Source organism: Phascolarctos cinereus, unplaced genomic scaffold (genome assembly GCF_003287225.1).
Source record: "Phascolarctos cinereus isolate Bilbo 61053 unplaced genomic scaffold, phaCin_HiC Scaffold_5;HRSCAF=322, whole genome shotgun sequence".
Lineage (NCBI taxonomy): Eukaryota > Metazoa > Chordata > Mammalia > Diprotodontia > Phascolarctidae > Phascolarctos > Phascolarctos cinereus.
In genome coordinates, this window is record NW_027555958.1 from 256,166,754 (window position 1) to 256,187,241 (window position 20,488).

The window sequence follows — 20,488 nt, forward strand, 5'->3', positions numbered from 1 at the left end:
ATGAGAAAAAAATGGGGAGCTGAGGATGATGTTCTTAGAGCAGTGGTTCTCAAACTTTTTGGTATTAGGATCCTTTTACACGCTTAAAAACTGAGGATCACCCCAAAGAGCTTACATTCATCCAGGTTTTATGTATTGATATTTACCATGTTAGAAATTAAAATGTCATAGTCATGGAAATTTTTGTCTTCACAGATCCACTGAAAAGGTCTCTAGAATCTCCAGAGTTCTGTAGCTGATATACTGAAAATTCCAGATTCAGAGCCTTTGTAACATTCCTAAGGCACCAATCTGACCACATTATCTCTCTGCTCAGAAACCTGTAGCAATGATTGCCTATGATTTCCTCACCTTTAAATCAATGTGATATCTAGAGTACTTAGGCTCTAACGTCTTAGGATTCCATTCAAGTCCTAATCAATCAACAAACATTTATTTAAGAACCTACTGTAAACTAAATATAGTGCCAGGTGCTTCATACAAATAAAAATGACAAAAATGAAACAGTCTCTGTCCTCAAAAAGCTTACATTCTATCATGTAGTACAACCTGTACATACATAGAGATGGGGACTAGACATATGATTTCATTGGTATAGAGAACTCCCAGAAGAGAAGAAATTCCCTCTACCAATGTAGGACTGAAACTTTTCTTCAACATGCAGTTTTAGAGAATTGCCTGGACTGGCTGGTGTTCTTTCTTGAAGAGGACCAAAATGACATCCTATGTTGGAGTTAAGGTATAGCATATCCTATTGTGGCTGATCAGATTAATACAAACTCAGGAGTCACAAAGAGTCCACACATTATCTGGAGTGCTGAGAGATTAAGTGACTGGCCCACAGTCACAAAGCCAGGATGTATCAGAGAGAATCTGGTCTTGCCTAGGCCTTCTAGTCTTTAAGGCTGTCTCTTTATATATTCACTATGCCATGCTACTTCTCATACATGTATGAGTATATACAAAATAAATACAAGTTAATGAGTATAAACTCATTATCTTGGCATTCAAAACTTCTTGAGGACTGGGACTGTTTCATTTTTGTCTTTTTTGTCTGCCCACTGGGGATACAATATACAGGCATACAGTAGGTGCTTAATAAATCTGGTTAATTATTTCTCATGACCCAGGTTTCCTCCCTCCCATTTTCATGCCTGAAGTTACACCCAGATCTATGCTTTCCTTGTCTCCAACTCAGTGGCTATTTTTTTTCCCATGAAGCCTTTTGTTGCCATGTCTACAAGGGAGCTTTCCCTCTTTTAATTTCTCTCAAAGTATTTTGTATTTCTCCTTTGCACTTAAAACATTCTGTACTAAGTTATGTTTTGCAAGTCTCTTAACCCAAATAGAAAAATGTGAACTCCTTGAGGGTGGAGACAATGATCTTTTATTTTTGCATCCTCTATAACTAATGTCTTATGCATAAACTCCTGTTGTTTAATTAAATTAAGTATGGCTGGATCTTCCTTTTGTTTTTTTTGGTGAGGCAATTGGAGTTAAGTGACTTGCCCAGTCACGCAGCTAGTGAGTGTTGTGTGAGGCCACATTTGAACTCAGGTCCTCCTGACTCCAAGGTCAGAGCTCTATCCACTGTGCCACGTAGCTATCCCTGGATCAATGTCAATATTCGTTTGGAATCTGTTATGTGACAGGGCTAAGTGCTTTACAAACATCTTATTCAATCCTCACAACGCTTACCCAAGTATCAGGTCTTGATTATACGCCTAACACTATCCACTGCGCCACCTAGCTGCCTCAAACGGAAGAGATTAACTTTGGAGAGAGCTGTTTTAAGTCAAGTCAGAATATAGGTTGAAAGATTAGTAGGGAAAAGGACATTAAAGCACTTCTCGTAGATGGCCTCTAAAATTAGCTACATACTGAGAACTGCACAGAATACTTGATTCAGCACTAGCCTCGGCACTTCCTAGACGTATTCCCACCTACATTATTTTACAAGTCTATTGGAAACCTAAGAAAAACAGGGTTCAAGACTTAAGTCGGCTACTGAGTTTTTCCATTAAACCATTTGTTAACCAGGTTTTTTCTCGCCAGAACCACTCGTCCTGTAAGGACCAGGAGTGCAGCAGCTGCTCTTGAAGAAACCGTAGGTGGCTCTAAGAAGAGCCTTTGGAAAAGTTTACAAAAGATCAGGAAGTTTAAGCCCTCTCCCCGCGGATACGGCGAGCCAGCTGGATGTCCTTGGGCATGATAGTCACGCGCTTGGCATGGATGGCGCACAGGTTCGTGTCCTCGAACAGCCCGACCAGATAGGCTTCGCTGGCCTCCTGCAAGGCCATCACGGCCGAGCTCTGGAAGCGCAGGTCGGTCTTGAAGTCCTGCGCGATCTCGCGCACCAGCCGCTGGAAGGGCAACTTCCGAACAAGGAGCTCAGTGGACTTTTGGTACCGCGGATCTCCCGCAGAGCCACGGTGCCAGGGCGGTAGCGGTGAGGCTTCTTCACGCCACCTGTAGCTGGAGCACTTTTTCGAGCCGCTTTAGTAGCCAATTGCTTCCTAGGAGCCTTGCCTCCTGTAGATTTCCGAGCGGTTTGCTTAGTACGAGCCATTGTCTTACAGGAGAGAAAGAAATGGCAGAATCTGAGAATGTGTTTTGCTGCTCCGTATTTATAGACCCAGACCTACTGAAGCTGCCACATGATTGGATTAGGAAACTTTCGAAATCGCGCGCTGTGATAGGATTGGTCCGTTTTTCATCCCCCTGTTTCTTTGATTTTTTTAAATCTTAGTTTAAGTAAAATATCCTTCCTAACCCTGTGTAACTGTGGGGTTTTGTTTCGATTCTTTTGTTCATTTTTTTCTCTTGCTGTGTCTTTTTAATGTCATCCATTTTGTACCATATCGCTTTATCTAAAAAGAGGAAACATTTTACCCTTGATATGGAGATTTCCTCCAATTTCTAAGTGAAAATTTCAGTGATTTACTAGAAACTTGAACTGGGCTTAAAAAAAACCCACCAACTTTAAAGCACAAAAGTTAGAACAGAACTCTCTGTATATATGTATGTATGTATGTATGTATGTATGTATGTATGTATGTATACTGTGTTTCCTCCTTTGGAGGTCTGTTTTCAATTCATAATTCCAATTATGGAAAGTCTTTAATCTTAAAAAGAAAAAAGTCAATAACATACATTAGGTATCTGGTATATGCCAGGCAGTGTTAAGCACTTCAGGACATAAAGAAAGGCAAAAGGTAGTATCTGTTCTAAAGATCATAATCTAATGAGACAACATGCAAACAACTAGGTGCAAACAATCTATATAGAGGATAAATTATAAATAATCAATATTTGGAAGGCACTAGAATGAAAAGCTTTTCTGATGAAAAACCCTCCTGTAGAAGATGGGATTTAAGCTGGAACTTGAAGAAAATCAAGGAAGCCAGGAGAGGATGAGGAGGCAGAGCATTAAAGAGTAAAAGATCATGGTTTTTTTAGAGTTGGAAAGCACAGAGTGTTATAATGGAAAGACTTGAGAATCAGATTTAGATTTGAACACGGGCAAATCTTAAGCTACCTAAATCTGTTTCCTCATTTGTAAAATAGGAGTAATACTTGTGCTAGTTTCTTCACGAGTTTGTTGTGATGAAATTTGAAGTGGCACACAGATATAATCTTTTAAAATCACAGTCTCATGGTTGAAAAAGACTTTCAGGGCAAGAATTCCCTGTTAAGCTTACCAGAAAAGTCGTCATTTGTACTTCTGTTGGATGCCTCAAGGAAGACCCCCTTATCTGCAGAAAAAGCCCAGTTCACTCTTAGATACTTATTATTTAGAACTTTTACCTTATATGAAGTCTAAAGCTGCCTCTTTGTAACTGAAGGTCATAGGTTCATAGGTTTAGAGCTGCAAGGGAGCTTAAATTAGAGTTCATATAGCCTAGCCCTCTCATTTCATAGATGAAGTCCAGAGAATTGAACTATGTGAATTGCCAAGAGTCAAATATTAAGAGGCAGGGCTAATCCTCTGGACCCAAATCCTGCACTCTCTGTTTCTTTGGGCCAAGGAAGAACAAATGTGGAAGGCACTCAACCTCTTAGAGGCCTCATTTTCCTATAGGTGAGAAACATCCCTTTAGAATGTGAGCTTTCTGAGGCCAAAGGCCATCTCTTTGCCTTTCAGTGTATCCCCAGCACTTAGCACAGCGCCTGGCACATAGTAAAGATTAATAATGCCTTTTGACTTCATTATTTAAAAATTGGAGACATATGGAGAGAAATATTGCTATTAAGCTCCCTCTGATATTTCTTTTGCCTCTAAATCTATATCCCATGTTTCTAAGATCCTAAATGTATTCCCCTTTCCACACCACAGCTATTTAAAAATGTGGATACCTATATACCCACCGAATCCCATCTCTCTCTGTTGCTCTCCAGGCTAAACTTTCCTATTCCCTTCACCAGGCTGATCTCTCTCCAATTTACCAGTTTCTCTACTTGACGTAATACTCCAGTTTCTCAGTCAATGTTTAGGATTAAATTACAGAATGACCTAACTGCATCTATGGAGGGAAAGCTTCCATATTATGAGTTTCCCCAAGAAGAAAAAAGATATTTAGAGCTGGAAGAAGCCTTGGAGGCTATTGCTTAAAAAAAAAATTGCCTGGGTCATATATGCGTATATGTATGTGTATATATGTACACACATTTTATATATATTTTATATATGTAAACACACAGCTATTGATATATAAGCTAAATTAAAAGCTAGTTTATTTGGGCAAAACTACTAGATTTTGCATGTATTTTGAAAGCAAGACAAATTCTCTACAGGAGTGTCATCTGTATGAATAAGAAGCAGGAATGTTAGGTAATAAACGGTCAGATTGATACTTGTAAGGGAGTGGCAATCAATAATGAACTTGTTAGGATAGAATTATATGCTGTAATTGATTTACCTTTTCCTCAGTGAGGCACTCAGAACTAAAAACTTTTGACAGGGTTGGACATCTTGGTTACCTGCCTCCCTCTTTCATCAGTGTTAGTTGAATTCTGCTTTGCCGTTAAATTCACGGGATCATAGATCATAGAAAGGACAAGAGAAATCTAGCCGAACTCTCATTTTTACAGATGAGGAACAAGGATACAAAGAAGTCAGTGTGACTTGTCCAAGGTCACACAGTAAGTGATGAAACAGGATTTGAACCCAGGTCCTCTGGTTCTAAATCCTTTGAATCTCAAAGCTGGAAAATTACTTCTAGGAATCAGCTAACATTTATTAAGACAAAACGAGAAAGCAAGAGTTATATTAGAGGGCTCTGAAAAGATCCTTTGGGTTATAGAACTCGTGTCCAAGATTTCCAGGGCACAGGAGGATTATGGCGATTTCAAATATTCTTAGGTGATAGCATAGATTGGATATGGAGTAGAACACCACCCTGGGAGTGTTACTTTGCTCGGGGGCTGGTTGAATTCCTATCCCTTTCCTATGGCTTGCTGCTGGTGCCGGTGAAACGATACGACTCATTTTTGTTGTCACGGGATGCATTACCAGCTTATTCTAAAATTTCAGTTAAGTGTTCGAGACATACTTTCAGGTGCCCTGGTGCCAACTCATTCTGTGTAGTTTCCCTCCAAGAGCCCACGGGAACTGCAATCCAGATAAAGGACATAAAAGCTTAGCTTTGGCACTTGCTTTTCCCGCCTGCTTCCCGCGCCCCCACACATACTCAGAAGATAGAAACAAAAGCAGAGAATACAAGAAAAGAAGTCCGTTGGGCGGGGCAGTGGTGGGAGGGAGGAAATTTGGAACTGAAAATACAAGTTTTAAAAAGCAAAATAAAAAAAGATTTAAATTAAGAGCAAAATTAAAAATAGAGACTCTATACAAAAGATCTAGGATAGAAGTTTCTTAACGTCACTAGTTTCACATCGGACATTCTGATTGGTTGATTATTGGCCAATAGGAAAAAAAAAATCAACATTCTTAATTTGCATACGCTCTAGAGGGTGAGCCGTTATTTGCATACACGAAGAATAAATATCCAGCATTCAGGCGTTTGCACTTTTTAGTTTTGTGATGCCATGGTTGTCCTTTTGTTAGCCATGCCGGAATACGCAGTCATCTACGCTTAAGACCTGCCTGATTGGGCAAGCTTGGCGAGTAATGGATCAGATTACGTCTGCCTGTTCCTCACCCTGAGGTCAGAGTCGGATATAACTGAATAATCACAAGCTTTTAGAAAGATGGCGAGAAACGGAAACAGTAAATTTAAGCTAGAAATTTCTCCTAAAGCAATGAGCACCCTATATTCTTTTGGTATTTTCTCAACCTGTAACTGGCAAGACGTCTGCCAAAAGCTCTCGCGAGATCCGGAAGAGTAACCCCCCCAACGTCGAACGGTGCATAACGCTCCTTTGAAAACACAAAGTTTGCCTGCAGACACAATTTAAGGGGAACGTGCTCAGGCCAATTGGATTAGGTAACCAACGCTAAAAATCGCATTACAGCTATTTTCAAGGAAAATGTAAGTGGCTCTGAAAAGAGCCTTTTGGTTTTTGAATAACAAAAATTCAAATTTCTGTCTAAGCTCTCTCCCCGCGGATACGGCGAGCTAGCTGGATGTCCTTGGGCATGATGGTCACGCGCTTGGCGTGGATGGCGCACAGGTTCGTGTCCTCAAACAGCCCAACCAGATAGGCTTCGCTGGCCTCCTGCAAGGCCATCACGGCCGAGCTCTGGAAGCGCAGGTCGGTCTTGAAGTCCTGCGCGATTTCGCGCACCAGCCGCTGGAAGGGCAGCTTGCGGATCAGCAGCTCGGTCGACTTCTGGTAGCGCCGGATCTCCCGCAGGGCCACGGTGCCGGGCCGGTAGCGGTGAGGCTTCTTCACGCCGCCAGTAGCCGGCGCACTCTTACGGGCAGCTTTCGTAGCAAGCTGCTTGCGCGGTGCTTTACCACCCGTAGACTTACGAGCAGTTTGCTTGGTACGAGCCATGTTGAAGACACTAGAACAATTTCTAAAAGACACTGACAAAAAGGTGGCACCTACTGCCGCCTTTTATAGAGGCAGGGTCGTACTGATTGGACTGACGTCACATTCTGAGACTTGTGCTTCAACCTAATTGGTTCATATTTCAATCCTCTCTACTGATGAACGCAACAGTTGCACTGGTTAATGAAGTCTCACCTTTATAGCTTATATTTATAAACATTTACATTCGCCCACCCCCTGGTTCTTTCTTTGTTTGGAAAATTCTTCCTTCATTTGTACAAATGTCTATTCAGTACTCTAGTTTTTGCATAATTTATTTCCTTTCAATATTATCTTCCCTCTTGAGTTTAATTTCAATTTGTTCTTTAAGATGAACTTAGTTTTGGGGTAGTTTGCAACCAAAATTGCTTTTATTTGAAAAAAGCACTCGGCGGCTTCTGATTGGTCAATGTTTACATCTGTTCCTTTCTCTTCCCTACCCAGATTAATTTCATTCCCTACCACCTCTTTTCTATGCTTTCGTCACATGCCCTCTAAAACCTATGTCCTTCTTAGTGACTTGTGGAAACTCCTTGGTATAGACTCTTGATTTCATCTGTTAATGGACGCCTCGTGTGAGCAATTCTAGTTTTAGAGAGTCGACTGGGACCTCTAAGAAGCTGTTTGACTTGCTGATAGTCATGTAGCCAGAATATGTCAGAGGCATGACGGATCCCGGGGTTTTAGAGTCCTCCCCCCACTCCCCACCTTTTCACCATGCTACCTCTCAATTCGTGGTTTTTTTTTAAGAAAGAAAGAAAATTAAATTTCTTATAAAAAATTTATTCACATTACTCCAACAGTCAATCAGTAAGCGTTGATTAAGGTATTGTGCTAGGCATAGAAAGATAGAAATATGCCCTTAAAATGACTATATTTTACCCAGTGATGTCTGTAGAAGGTGATATGAAGGGATGGGAGAAAGCACTAGAACCTGGTGGGAAAAGGAAATGTCTCTTATGGAAAGGAGTGCCTGAGGTGCACCGTAAAGGTGAACGTAAACTTAAAGGCGAACTCGGATGCAGAAGTGACAAGGGAAGATGTTCTAGCATGAGGCTCAAGAGATGGAGTGTCATGTGTGAGGAGCAGTTAAGAGGACCAGTTTGGTTGGAGGATACTCCATGCAATGGAGTAAAGGTGGTTGAGGCCAGTCTCTGAAGGCTTTAAATGTCAAAGGGAATTTTGTATTTCATCCTAGGGACCCAGGTCATACAAGTGATGAAGTTGAAAACCTAGGGTTTGGTAACAGGTGCTCAGATTCTAAATTCAGCGCTCTTTACAACAAGCATTTATTAAACTTTTGTAAGGCATTGAGCTGGGCTGTGGGAATATAGAGGTAAGACAGGGAAAAGTAATCACTGCCTTCAAGTCTAATAGGCCAGAATGAAAACACTGGAAAGATCAATGTAATTATTAAAAATTTAAATTACTGTTCCCCTGAAAGATCACTTGATTAATTCACTGTATGCATTAGACTTTCCATTTCAGCCAATATTATAGACTGTGTTACACTTTTTATTTCAAGAACAACTTTTACCTCTTAGGATTCTAGAATTGACTTTTCCCTTCCTGTTTCTTTCATTCTTTCACTTAAAAATTCTTTCATTTTTCAATTAAAAAAACAGTGGCTGAAGACAGACCCCTCAACTAATATATATGCAATGTAGTTTTGAATGGGACCCCACTGAACTAGGACAGACTATGATTCCTATGAAAGAAATATTAACACAGGCTTACATATGCACACTGATTCACAATAAGAATATAGGAACTTATAACTAGTTATATTCTCTCAGGAAGTTGATACTTAACATCATCAATATGTCCTTAATTTCACATTTTATCTCAGTTCTGTATATCTTCTGACTAGTTATAGAGATCATACTCAGTAATGCAGAAATTCCCTTTCTTGTCAGTCAAGTCTGACCCCTGAGTTCTAACCTCCCATGTGATTATAGTTTGCTATTTCAGTTGGGATAGGGGAATTGATAAACTGCTCCTCCACAAACCCTCATGAAAAGTACAGAAAACTACTTGTTAAAAGTTCCGGAAACAGAAGACAGATAGTTAATGTTGGCTCTCCTTTTTAAACTGATGTAGTCATTCCTCTACCACAATTTAGGCGTTAAGAGACTGATAAAGAGATTTGTTTCTTTATTGTAAAGCATTTGAGTCCATCCCAGCCTAAATCCTAGGGTTTTAATTATGTTCCTCATGGTGGTTGCTTGGAATGCTTTTCATGATTTTTCAGAAGGCCTTAAAACTACTTTTACTACCAGGGGGAGATAGAATTAGAGCAGTAGGGAAGAAAATGCCTTCTAGGTGAAAAAAAAAAGGTAGGGTTTATTGAGTAGGTTACTTTAAGTCTGTGCCCTCAGGAAATACTGAGGTTTTATTTCTGCTTCAAAGATAAAGTCTTAACTGAAACTATTAGCATGAATTGCTTCTAGTTTTTAAATATTTCAGAAACATATTTTACCAATAGAAAGTTGGGTTTATTTGTTTGCTTGACATTTTGAAAGTTTGTCTTGTCAAGATGTGTTCAAGATTCATCTTCCCGTCAGATGTTGGAAGAATAAAAAACTAACTGAGCCAACTCTACCAAAGCCTCTTCAATAATTTTGAAACTCTGCTCACTTGGGGCAGCTAGATGTCAAAGTGGATAGAGCACAGGCCCTGGATTCAGAAGGACCTGAGTTCAAATCCAGCCTCAGACACATAACACTTACTAGCTGTGTGACCCTGGGCAAGTCACTTCACCCCATTACCTAGTCAAACCAAAAAAAAAGCCAAACCAAACTCTGCCCACTACACCCCACTCTATCAAAACAAACAAATTAATTAATAAAGGTCAAGGTGAAGTTTGGGAAAAACAGAAAAGGAGAGGGGAAAAAACAATTCCAGGAGAACGGGAGAGCTTTTGGCTGTTTTCCATTTCTACGGAGCCACATGGTCCTGCTGTCCTGGGGCCCTGGAATCTTTACTAACTGATATGTTTGGTGATGGTATGTTACTCTCTTCAACAGTTTATACATATATAGATATATGGATCATCTACTACCCAGGTCCCGCATACCTCTCTGTTTGACTAAAAGGGCCAAAAATTTGCTAAGGCCTTCTTTTAAATCTTCTCTCCATGAGCTAACCCAGGTTTTTCAGATCTGGGGACACCATCTACTAGACCCTGAGGAGTCCATCTCTCTAGCTAGGCAGGCAGCTAGTCATTGAATAGAGAGAGACTTGGAGTCAAGGCCTGAGTTCAAGTCCTACCTAGGCAAGTTACTTAATTTCTCTCAGCCTCACTTTCTGTATCTGTAAAATGGTGACAGTACCTACTTCAGGGTTTTTATGAGGAGCAAATAAAATAACATATGTAAAGTGCTTTATAAACCTTAAAACAATATTTAAATGCTGTTATCATCATCATCATCATCATCATCATCATCATCATCATCATCATCATCATTATCATCATTATTATCATCTCTCTGGGCTCAACATCTAAGGACCTATAGAGTCCAATCAAAGTCCCTGGGAACTACTGGGACCTTAAGAGAGCAAAGAGAATTCCCTCTGGTTCACCCTCTAGAATACCAGGCCAGAAACAGTATAAAATCCCTTGCATCCTTGTTCTCTCACCTGACTAAAGCCCAAAGAATTTCCAGTTCATCTTGCTTCACTCTAGTAAATCATCTCACCCCAAATCTAACAAAAAGTACTAGAAGTTCCTAGTAAAGTGCCTGGGGTCACCCATACAACTTGGCTCATAGAAAGTTAACTCAGGTTCTACTCAAAACCATTGCTGAGCAACACAATTTTTTTTTCCTGTTGTTAGGCAAAAACAGTCCCTGACCTTAAGGAGCTCACTAAATCATAGGGTACCAGGAGGGGAGTAAAATGAAAGAAAACTGGAAATACAGGGAAAGAAAAGACTTGAAGGGTGTGTTGTCCAAGGCTCCTTTGATAGGTATTGCTGCCAGTCATAATCATCAATATTCAGAGATATGGTAAAACTGGTTTATTATAGGCTCAGAGCATCGATTCACTATATACAAAAATGTGCAGTTTCAGCAACCTTATATAGGTTTAAGTTACATAGACAGAGTGGACACAATGAAATTTTATAGAAGGGAGAAGAAGGGGAAGATCAGCATTAGGTAAAACTGTAAACTGATCAATAAACACTAGGGGTATGGTTGGGATTTGTAAACTAATCATTAATACTGGAACTATAGCTAGTTACATTACTTGCTCATCTTAAGTAAATGGAGAAAAGCAAGTTAAACCAAAAACTCTTTTATCACAGTCCCCACTTTTGGTTGCAGATCACCATGGTATGTGCAACTCCACTGTATTTTTGTATATCCTAGAGAACTCTTTTCTGGATGCCATAACAAATTTTCTGATAAGCATTTCCACAGGCAGATACAAATAATGGGAAGCATTGGACCCAACAATAAAGTAAAATCAATACAATGCAATACAATAATTATTAACATTATATGCAACCAAGCCTAAATGTTCCAGACAGATATCCATTCATGTTTAATCTCCTCTAGAACCTTCCCTAATTCCCCAGTACAATTCAGGTGCTGACCAAATACGTATGTGCAACATTCAATTAGTGTCCATTTAAGTGACAGATTTCTCATTTTGTAATCTTGGGTTTAGCTGTCTACCTCATGAAGTCATCTGCTTCCTTAAAAATTCTTTGTCAAAAGGGGGTCTTTATCCACTATCCACAAAATGTCCAGTTCAGTCTATTCAAAGAGACATGCATCTCAGAATGAACATCCTGGTGTCTTAAATGGGGTGTCAGGTATTAACTATGTCTTGTTTTCTAGGGTGATTTTAGAGTGATGTTGATTCCAATGTACACACTTTTCAGGTTCTAAGACACTGATGGAGGTTCCTTAGGTAATGCTGCTAAAAACTCCTAGCAATAAGACAGTATAATTTTGTCGGGCCTAACAAAACCTATTCACCTTGGCCTTCCAGGAATTCATTCAAGTGATAGTAGCCGGTTCAAACCTTATGGAGTTAACCTTGTAAACATCAGAGCTATAGGAAGAACATCAAATTAGAATTTAGAACATCAAATCAAATCAAAACATAATTCATCAAGGGGCGGCTAGGTGGCATAGTGGATACAGCACTGGCCCTGGATTCAGGAGGACCTCAGTTCAAATCCCATCTCAGACACATAAAGCTTACTAGCTGTGTGACCCTGGGCAAGTTACTTAACCCCATTGCCTAGCCCATATGTACATATATATATATATATTATATATATATATATATATATGTATATATATGTATATATATACATATATATATATATGTATATATATGTATATATATATACATATATATATATATACATATATATACACACACACACACATACACACATACATATATTATATATATAATGTGTGTATATATGTATATATATAGTGTGTGTATATATATGTACATATATGGGTGTATATATATGTGTATATATACATAATTCATCGGAAATTTTAAAAAGTTTCAGTCTTCACATACCACTTGTTTTTTTTCTATCTTTACTTGAGCCTTGTAGATAATAGAGAGGCTAGAAAAAGAGCCTTTTAAAAAAATAAGTTCCTTGAAGATCTGACTTTGTAAAATAAGTCTTTCTGTTGATGTTATCAGAGAGAGAACCCTCAAAAATAAACAAAAAGGAATCTCCCATTAAAGAAAAGCACACAAAATGAGATAAAATTTTAAAAAATGATTTGAAGCTTTACTAAAAATTTAGCTGCAATATTAAAACTCATTCTTTATTACTAGTAACTCTTCATTGTTGCCCTCATTTGAAAACTGTCCTTTTAACTAAGTAGTTAGGCCACATTGCAGATTTAACCCCACCCCCGCCACAACTTTTGCCTCTGTTTAACCATCTTGTACATAATACAATGCTATGGATAACCAGTCTATTTAATGTATGAACTTCAACAAATTGAGACAAACCTTTTTATTTTTTAATAGTATTTTATTTTTTCCCCAGTTACATGTCAAGAAAAATTTTAGCATTCATTTTTTACAAGATTTTGAGTTCCAAATCTTTCTCCTTCCCTCCCTCCCCTCCCTTCTTCTGAAAATGGTAGGCAGGTTGATATAGTTTATACATGTGCTAACATATACAAATATTTCCATGTTAGTCATAGTTGTGAAAGAAGAAACAGATCAAAAGGAATAAAAAAAAAACACAAAAAAGAATAAAACAAGTTAAAAAAATATGTTTCAATCTGCATTCAGAGTCCATCAGTTTTTTATCTGGATATGAATAGCATTTTCCTCTGGTGAGTCCTTTGTACTTATCTTGGATCATTGTGCTGCTGAGTCATTCACAGATGATCATCACACAATGTTGCTGATACTGTGTGCAATGTTTTCCTGGTTCTGCTCATTTTACTTTGCATCACTTTTTACAAGTCTTTCCAGGTTTCTCTGAAATCTGACTGTTCATCGTTTCTTATTGCACAACAGTATTCCATTACATTCATATACTACAGCTTGTTCAGCCATTCCCCAATTGATGGGCATCCCCTCAATTTCCAATATTTTTGCCACCACAAAAAGGGCTGCTATAAATATTTTTTGCACATGTAAATCCTTTTCCCTTTTTTATGATCTCTTTGGGATATAGCCCTAGAAGTGGTATTGCTGGGTCAAAGGGTATGCACATTTTTATAGCCCTTTGGACATAGTTCCAAATTGCTCTCCAAAATGGTTGGATAGTTCACAGCTCTAATAACAGTGCATCAGTGTCCCAATTTTCCCACATCTTCTCCAGCATTTATCATTTTCCTTTTCTGTCATATTAGCCAATCTGATAGATATGAGGCAGCACCTCAGAGGGGGTAGCTAGAAGGTGCCCTGGAGAGCACTGGCCCTGGATTCAGGAAGATAAGTTCAAATCCAGATTCAGACACCTGACACTTACTAGCTGTGTGACCCTGGGCAAGTCACTTCACCCCAGTGCCTTGCTAGGAAAAAAAAAGTGATTTAGAGCAATTCTTCATATTCCCATAGATAGCTTTGATTTCTTCATCTGAAAATTGCCTGGTCATATCCTTTGACCATTTATAAATTGGGGGATGACTTGTATTCTTGTAAAATTGCCTCAGTTCTCTATGTACTTGAGAAATGAGGCCTTTAACAAAGATACTTGCTGTAAAGATTGTTTCCTATCTTTCTGCTTTCCTTTTAATAATCTTGGTTGCATTGGTTTTGTTTGTACAAAAGCTTTTTAATTTAATATAATCAAAATGATCTATTTTATGCTTTGTAATGATCTCTATATCTTGTTTGGTCATGAATTCTTCCCTTCCCCATAGATCTGACAGGTAGATTATTCCTTGCTCTTCTAATTTGCTTATGCTGTCACCCTTTATGTCTAAATCATTCCGAAGGTCTATCATATCTAATTTTTCTAATGTTCTATTTACCTCCTTAGTTTCTTTCTTGTTTATTTTTTGGTTGGATTTATCAAGTTCTGAGAGGGGACAGTTGAGGTCCCCCACTAGTATAGTTTTGCTGTGTATTTCTTCCTGTAACTCACTTAACTTTCTTTTAAGAATTTGGATGCTATACCACTTGGTGTGTATATGTTTAGTATTTATGTTGCTTCATTGTCTATGGTACCTTTCAGCTGGATGTAGTTTTCTTCCTTATCTCTTTTAATTAGATATATTTTTGCTTTTGCTTTGTCTGAGATCAGGATTGCTACCCCTGCTTTTTTTTTTTAACTTCAGGTGAAGCATAATAGATTCTGCTCCAGCCCCTTAACAAAGGTTAAAGGCTCTGTGTGTCTCTCTGCTTCAGGTGTATTTCTTATAAACAACATATTCTTTTTTGATCCACTCTGCTATCTGCTTCTGTTTTATGGGAGAGTTCATCCCATTCACATGCACAGTTATGATTACTACCTGTGCATTTCCCTCTGTTCTATTCTTCCTCCTGTTTGTCTTCTGTCTCCTTTAGCCCTTTTCCTCCTCACCAGTGTTTTGCTTCTGGCCACTACCTTCCCTGATCTGCCCTCCCTTCTGTCAGTCCCCCGCCATTCTATACTTGTTCTCCTACTGTCAGGTAAGAAGATTTCTGTATTCAACTGATTGTGTATATGATACCCTCTTTGATTCAATACTGATGACAGTAAGGTTCAGGAGATGCTCATTACCCACCTTCCCATCTTCCCCTCCACTGTGATAGTTCTTTCCAGACTGTTCATGTGAAATTTACCCCCATTCTACCTCTCCCTTCCCTCTGTACCCATTGTACTTCTCTTTTTCATCCCTTAATTTTTTTGTCATTCCCTCAAATTCACCTTATACCCAAACTCTCTATCTGTGTATGTTCCTTCTATCTGTGACACAGTTTTTGAGAATTACAAGTGTCATTTTTCCCATGTAGGTATGTAAACAGTTTAGTCCTATTGAATCCCTTATGTTTTCTTTTCCTTTTTTACCTGCTTATGCTTCTCTTGGGTCTTGATTTTGGGCAATTTTTGGTTTAATTCTGGTCTTCTCCTTATGAAAGCTTGAAATCCTTCTATTTCATTGAATGACAAATTTTTCCCTTGATGTATTGTGCTTAATTTTGCTGGGTAAGTGATTCTTGGTTGTAGTCCTAACTCCTTTGCCATGACCTTCAATCCTTTAATGTTGCAGCTGCCAAGTCCTGTATAAAGCTTCTTGTGACTCCCTGATATTTGAATTCTTTCTTTCTGGCAGCTTGTAGTATTTTTTCCCTGACCTGATAGTTCTGAAATTTGGCTGTAATGCTCCTTGGAGTTTTTATTTTGGGATCTCTTTCCTGAAGTGATTGGTGGATTCTTTTAATGCCTATTTTGCCCTCTAGTTCCAGGACATATGGGCAGTTTTCCTTGATAATTTCTTGAAAGATATTGTCCAAGTTCTCCTTTTGATTATGGCTTTCAGGTAGTCCAGTGATTCTCATATTGGCTCTCCTAAATCTATGTTCCAAGTCTGTTGCTTTTTCCCCAAGAGGTATTTTACATTTTCTTTCATTTTTTTTCATTCTTTTGAATTTGATTGATTCATGATATCTCATAGAATCATTAACTTCTGCTTGTCCAATTCTAACTTTTAGGGTATATTTTTCTCAGTTAGCTTTTATACTTTCATTTCCATTTGGCCAATTGTACTCTTTAAGGAGTTGTTTTCTTCAGTGGATTTTGTATGTCCTTTTCCATTTGGCCAACTTTTTAAGCATTTTTCTAAGTTGTTGACTCTTTTTTCATAATTCTCTTGCATCACTCTCATTTCTCTTCCCATTTTTTCTTCTAACTCTCTCATATGATTTTTAAGTTCTTTTTTGAGCTTTTCCATGAGTTTTTTCTGGGCTTGAGACCACTTCCCATTTTTTCTTCGAAGTTTTTCCCATAGGTGTTTTGACATTGTTGTCCTCTTCTGAGTTTGTGTCTTGGTCTTCCCTGTCACCATAGTTACTTTCAATAGTCAGATTCTTTTTGTGCTCATTTTTTTTTGCCTTTTCCCTTTCTTTTAAATTTGAGTTCTGCACCTGGGGTGAAAGGGGTACTGTCTCAGGCTTCTTGTGCCAGTGGCTGTGTCCTCTGGCTGTTTACCTGATGTTGCCCTGAGGCCTGGGGGAACCTTCTGTTTAGTGCTGTGCTGAGGGGGTGGGGTGAGAGGTGGTTGGTTGGTGCTGCTGGAGGCCTTAGGGGGTCTGGTGCTGGGCTGGGGTCCTAGTGGTGGTGTCTGGCATGTGCTGAGGCCCAGTGGGGTGTTTCTGTGTTTCCCTGGGTCTATACTGAAGCATGTGCAGGTCTGGCCACCTGGAGGATGACTGTTTTGCCTGGCCTAAGCTGAGGCATGTGGTGGTTCCTGGAGTTGGAGTCTGCCAGTTCCCCTGGCTGTGCTAAGACATGTAGGCAGTTCTGGTGTTGCTGTTTCCCTGCTCCACCACACTGGGACTTAGGATCTCCCACTGGTTTGCTGAGGCGGGGCTTGCTGCTGGCTTGCCGGGATGCCTCCTTTCCTGAAATGAATTCTCCTTTTACCCAAGTGAGATGGACATTTCTTGCTGATCTTCCAGATTTCTTGGGCTAAAAGATTGCTTCGCCCCATATTTTTGCTGATTCTGTTGTTCAGGATGTTTTGGGGTGCTAATTTATGGTTGTTCAGAAGTGAATACGGGAGAGTTACAGTGATTTACCCCTTACTCTGCCATCTTGTCTCCGGGAAGCCCCAAACCTTTTCTTAAAGCTAAGTGCTTTAAGATTGCATAATTGTAAATTCCTATTGTGTGGTTTGACAAGGGGAAAGTGGTCATACAGAGGACCACTCCTTTTTATTTTCTCTTTTCCAAATGTATGTATATATAATATATTTACTTCCAGGTACAGTAGTTTAAAGTTTCTTGATGTTAACCTGAAAGTTTGGTTAAAGAAGGCAAACAAGTTAGGTGATACATGATTATATAGTTTATTCCCTTTTAGCTAGCGAATCATGTTAACATGGAAGCCAGCATGTGATTCTGACTCCGAGATTAAGCAAAATGAGAGAGGTTTTATACAGTTGAGAGTGATCAAACTCAGGATGTCTGTGTTACAAAAAATACAGCCTCCATATGTTTGTTTAACATATAGCATGGGAAAGGAATTTTCTTAATTGAATAGGTTGTAAATACAATAAAATAGGAGAATGTAAAAGTGTCAGTTGAAATTATAGACCAAGATAAGAAGAGTCCCATTATTCAAGAGAGTGTCTGGTCCCAGACATCCTGGGCTTAGTGAAAATGAACAGGAAGAATGCTGGTCAGTTCCATCTGGTCCTGGAATTTGCTGACACAAGAAGGGGTGTTTTTAGTTCACTCAGAGAGAAAAAGATTAATTCAGGTTTTTGGCCCTTATTGGGGCTCAATTGATCTTAAGTGATTATCATTTCCTCCTTTTGGTCAAAGGTAAGCCAAAGGCTTCACCTGTAGACCAAGAAAGGTGTGGGAAAAACCTTCCTCTTCCTCAGGGGATAGAAAGAGATGTCCACTTGGAACAGGCATCTTCAGATGATCCCAGAGTCCACATCCAGAAGTTGGCAGCTATGGGAGTAGTCACATAGACCTGATAGAGGCTCATAGAAGATGTATGAGTTGATAATTGAGAGAAAATAGCATAAGTCTTTAGTTAAAGGTACATAGAGATGGTTCAGTTTTCCAGCCACACAGGACTAGGTTCAAACAATACAACAAAGTTTTCTCATAATTCACAAAATCACATAATTACATTAAGTCAGGTACAGATTAAATTACTTAGAGGGTCACAAAGACTAGTTTTGAGAAAGAGATTTACATGTAACCAAGATAACCAAGAAAACTTAAACATGAATCATACAAAGCAACAATCATTATTACCAATGTTAATTAACATTAAATTCCTGGCTCATGTACAATAGGTTTAATTCATAGGCAGTTCAAAAAGGGAGTTCTGTTTCTCTGGTTTAGACTTAGAAGTTCCCAGATAATTTTGACTTAGTATGAATTAGTATAGTCACTTAAATTTGGTTCTTCATTTTTGATATCATCTGCTGCTTCTGTTCTTAACTATATCCTGTAACTGGTATAAGAATTGTTTAAAATGTGAAGATCCAACCATAAAATGAGCTCTCCTGTCTTTTAAAATTACCAGATACTTTAATAAAGGAGAAATAATTTCAGTTACTTTTTACCACTATCCTATACAATTTTTGGTAAAAATCCAAATTTGAGATCTTACCTAAACATGCTTAAAGCTTGGATTTCCATGATAGATACATTTTGGAAGCCAATCATATACATCTGTATATAATTCTTAGAGGAATCAGTATAATCCTGTTGCTTTTCTCAAAATTTGCTATCCTATTTAATTAGACATCTATCACATTACATCTTTGTCTTATTATTTTGTCTAAACATTTCCTCCTTAGGAGGATGATATTCCTATATTATTATTACTTGGCCATGAATGTAAGTTAAAATTGTAAGCTATTCATACTTGCATCATATTATGATAACTCAGAGATGTTCCAGAAGGACAAGGTCATATATCATATCAGAAGGAAAGAACTTCCTTAGCTCTATTTGATTCCAGGCATGAATCATATCTGATAGCCAATCATGTAGTCACTGGATGTTAAAAGCAGGGCTTAGGATTAATTAGGTGGGGAATTTTCCTTTTCAGAAAGGAAATAGTACAATTGGGAAATAGAGTCAGGAAGATCCTACCTAGGCTGTGTCCAAGGTCGTCCTCAAAACTCTTCCCAGACACAGACATCCACCTTTATCAGTTCTCAGCCTGCAGCACATGCCATCCTACTATTGGCTTCATGACAACTCAGACAATTATCCTGGTAATCAAAGCTCAAAACAATAGTAAATTTCTGTCCCATAAAGTCACATATCCTAGATAATAAGAATTTAATCTCACAATTGTAACAGTAAGAGACAGATCACAGAAAAATACTACTGCTCTCATAATTCCTTTAAACAATGGGAACATCTTTAGGTGAGTCTTCAGAAGTTTGTATAAATTTCTGCACGTGCTCGAATTCCAGATTGATAATAATATTAGATTTCCCATTAAGTTAACACAAAAGAGCTCATAAATTACTACTCTTCACTAACATAACTGCACTGGAATCCTAATCCTTAAACAAAACAAGAGGTTACTAACTTTAACCTCAGAAGTTGATGGATTTATGTCCTTGTTCACAAGCTGGTTTATTCTTCTCTAATTATACTCACTCTGAAAGAATGAGATACTTCAGGATTTGAATACTTATACATACAAGTTTAAACACTAATTTAACTCTTGCTTAGGCCATGAAATGACTACAGATTCAGATCAAAACAGCAAGATCTCTTCTGCTTTACAGCTCATTACAATAATTTAGCAGTAAGTTATCTTGCAAATGAAAATTTTGTAGGCCTCAAAAAAAAAACAAGATATCTTCTAAAAGTATTTCCCTTCTTTAAAAACAGTTTAAAATTTGTCCTGATGTTAAGAAGAATAATCACTAAACTTTTATGAAGAACATTTGTTAGAAATTTTTAAAGTGATAGATATCTTTCCTTTCCACCTTAAAGTAAAAATAAACCTTTAACACTGGAATTTATTAAAACTAAGTTGGTGTAAAATGTCCTTAAGTAACATAAATAACTTCCCAAAGTACTATAACAAACTAAATTCCTAGTTGTTACAGAATTCCTAGATATCACAAAGTTCCTTAGTCAAAAAGATATTTGTAATGGAGAAAAAAATTCAGTTTTTATAATGCATAAAGAACATACCCATTTAAATTAGCCTTATCACAATAAAAAATATTATCAAGCCTTTAAAAATTTACTCAGTATTTTTTTTTCTTTCCTTTGTCTTTAAATATATCACTGGAAGTTAGGAAAAACTATTACATTCTGGAATCTCACAAAGATAGTGAATGTGGTAATCCAT

At 38.2% G+C, this 20,488-nt stretch overlaps 1 protein-coding gene and 1 pseudogene across 1 annotated transcript; both read right to left on the reverse strand.

The window, feature by feature from the left end:
- Positions 1-2,108: 2,108 nt before the first annotated feature.
- On the reverse strand, positions 2,109-2,728 carry LOC110194233 (histone H3-like; annotated as a pseudogene).
- A 3,761-nt stretch (positions 2,729-6,489) lies between these two features.
- On the reverse strand, positions 6,490-7,137 carry LOC144457679 (histone H3). The gene has a single exon (XM_078155710.1). The coding sequence runs from the start codon at positions 6,955-6,957 to the stop codon at positions 6,547-6,549; it is 411 nt and encodes a 136-aa protein (XP_078011836.1). The 5' UTR covers positions 6,958-7,137; the 3' UTR covers positions 6,490-6,546.
- Positions 7,138-20,488: the final 13,351 nt, after the last annotated feature.

Excerpts from the sequence above, each read along its gene's own strand:
- LOC144457679 (XM_078155710.1), bottom strand. The coding sequence starts at position 6,957 with ATGGCTCGTACCAAGCAAACTGCTCGTAAGTCTACGGGTGGTAAAGCA.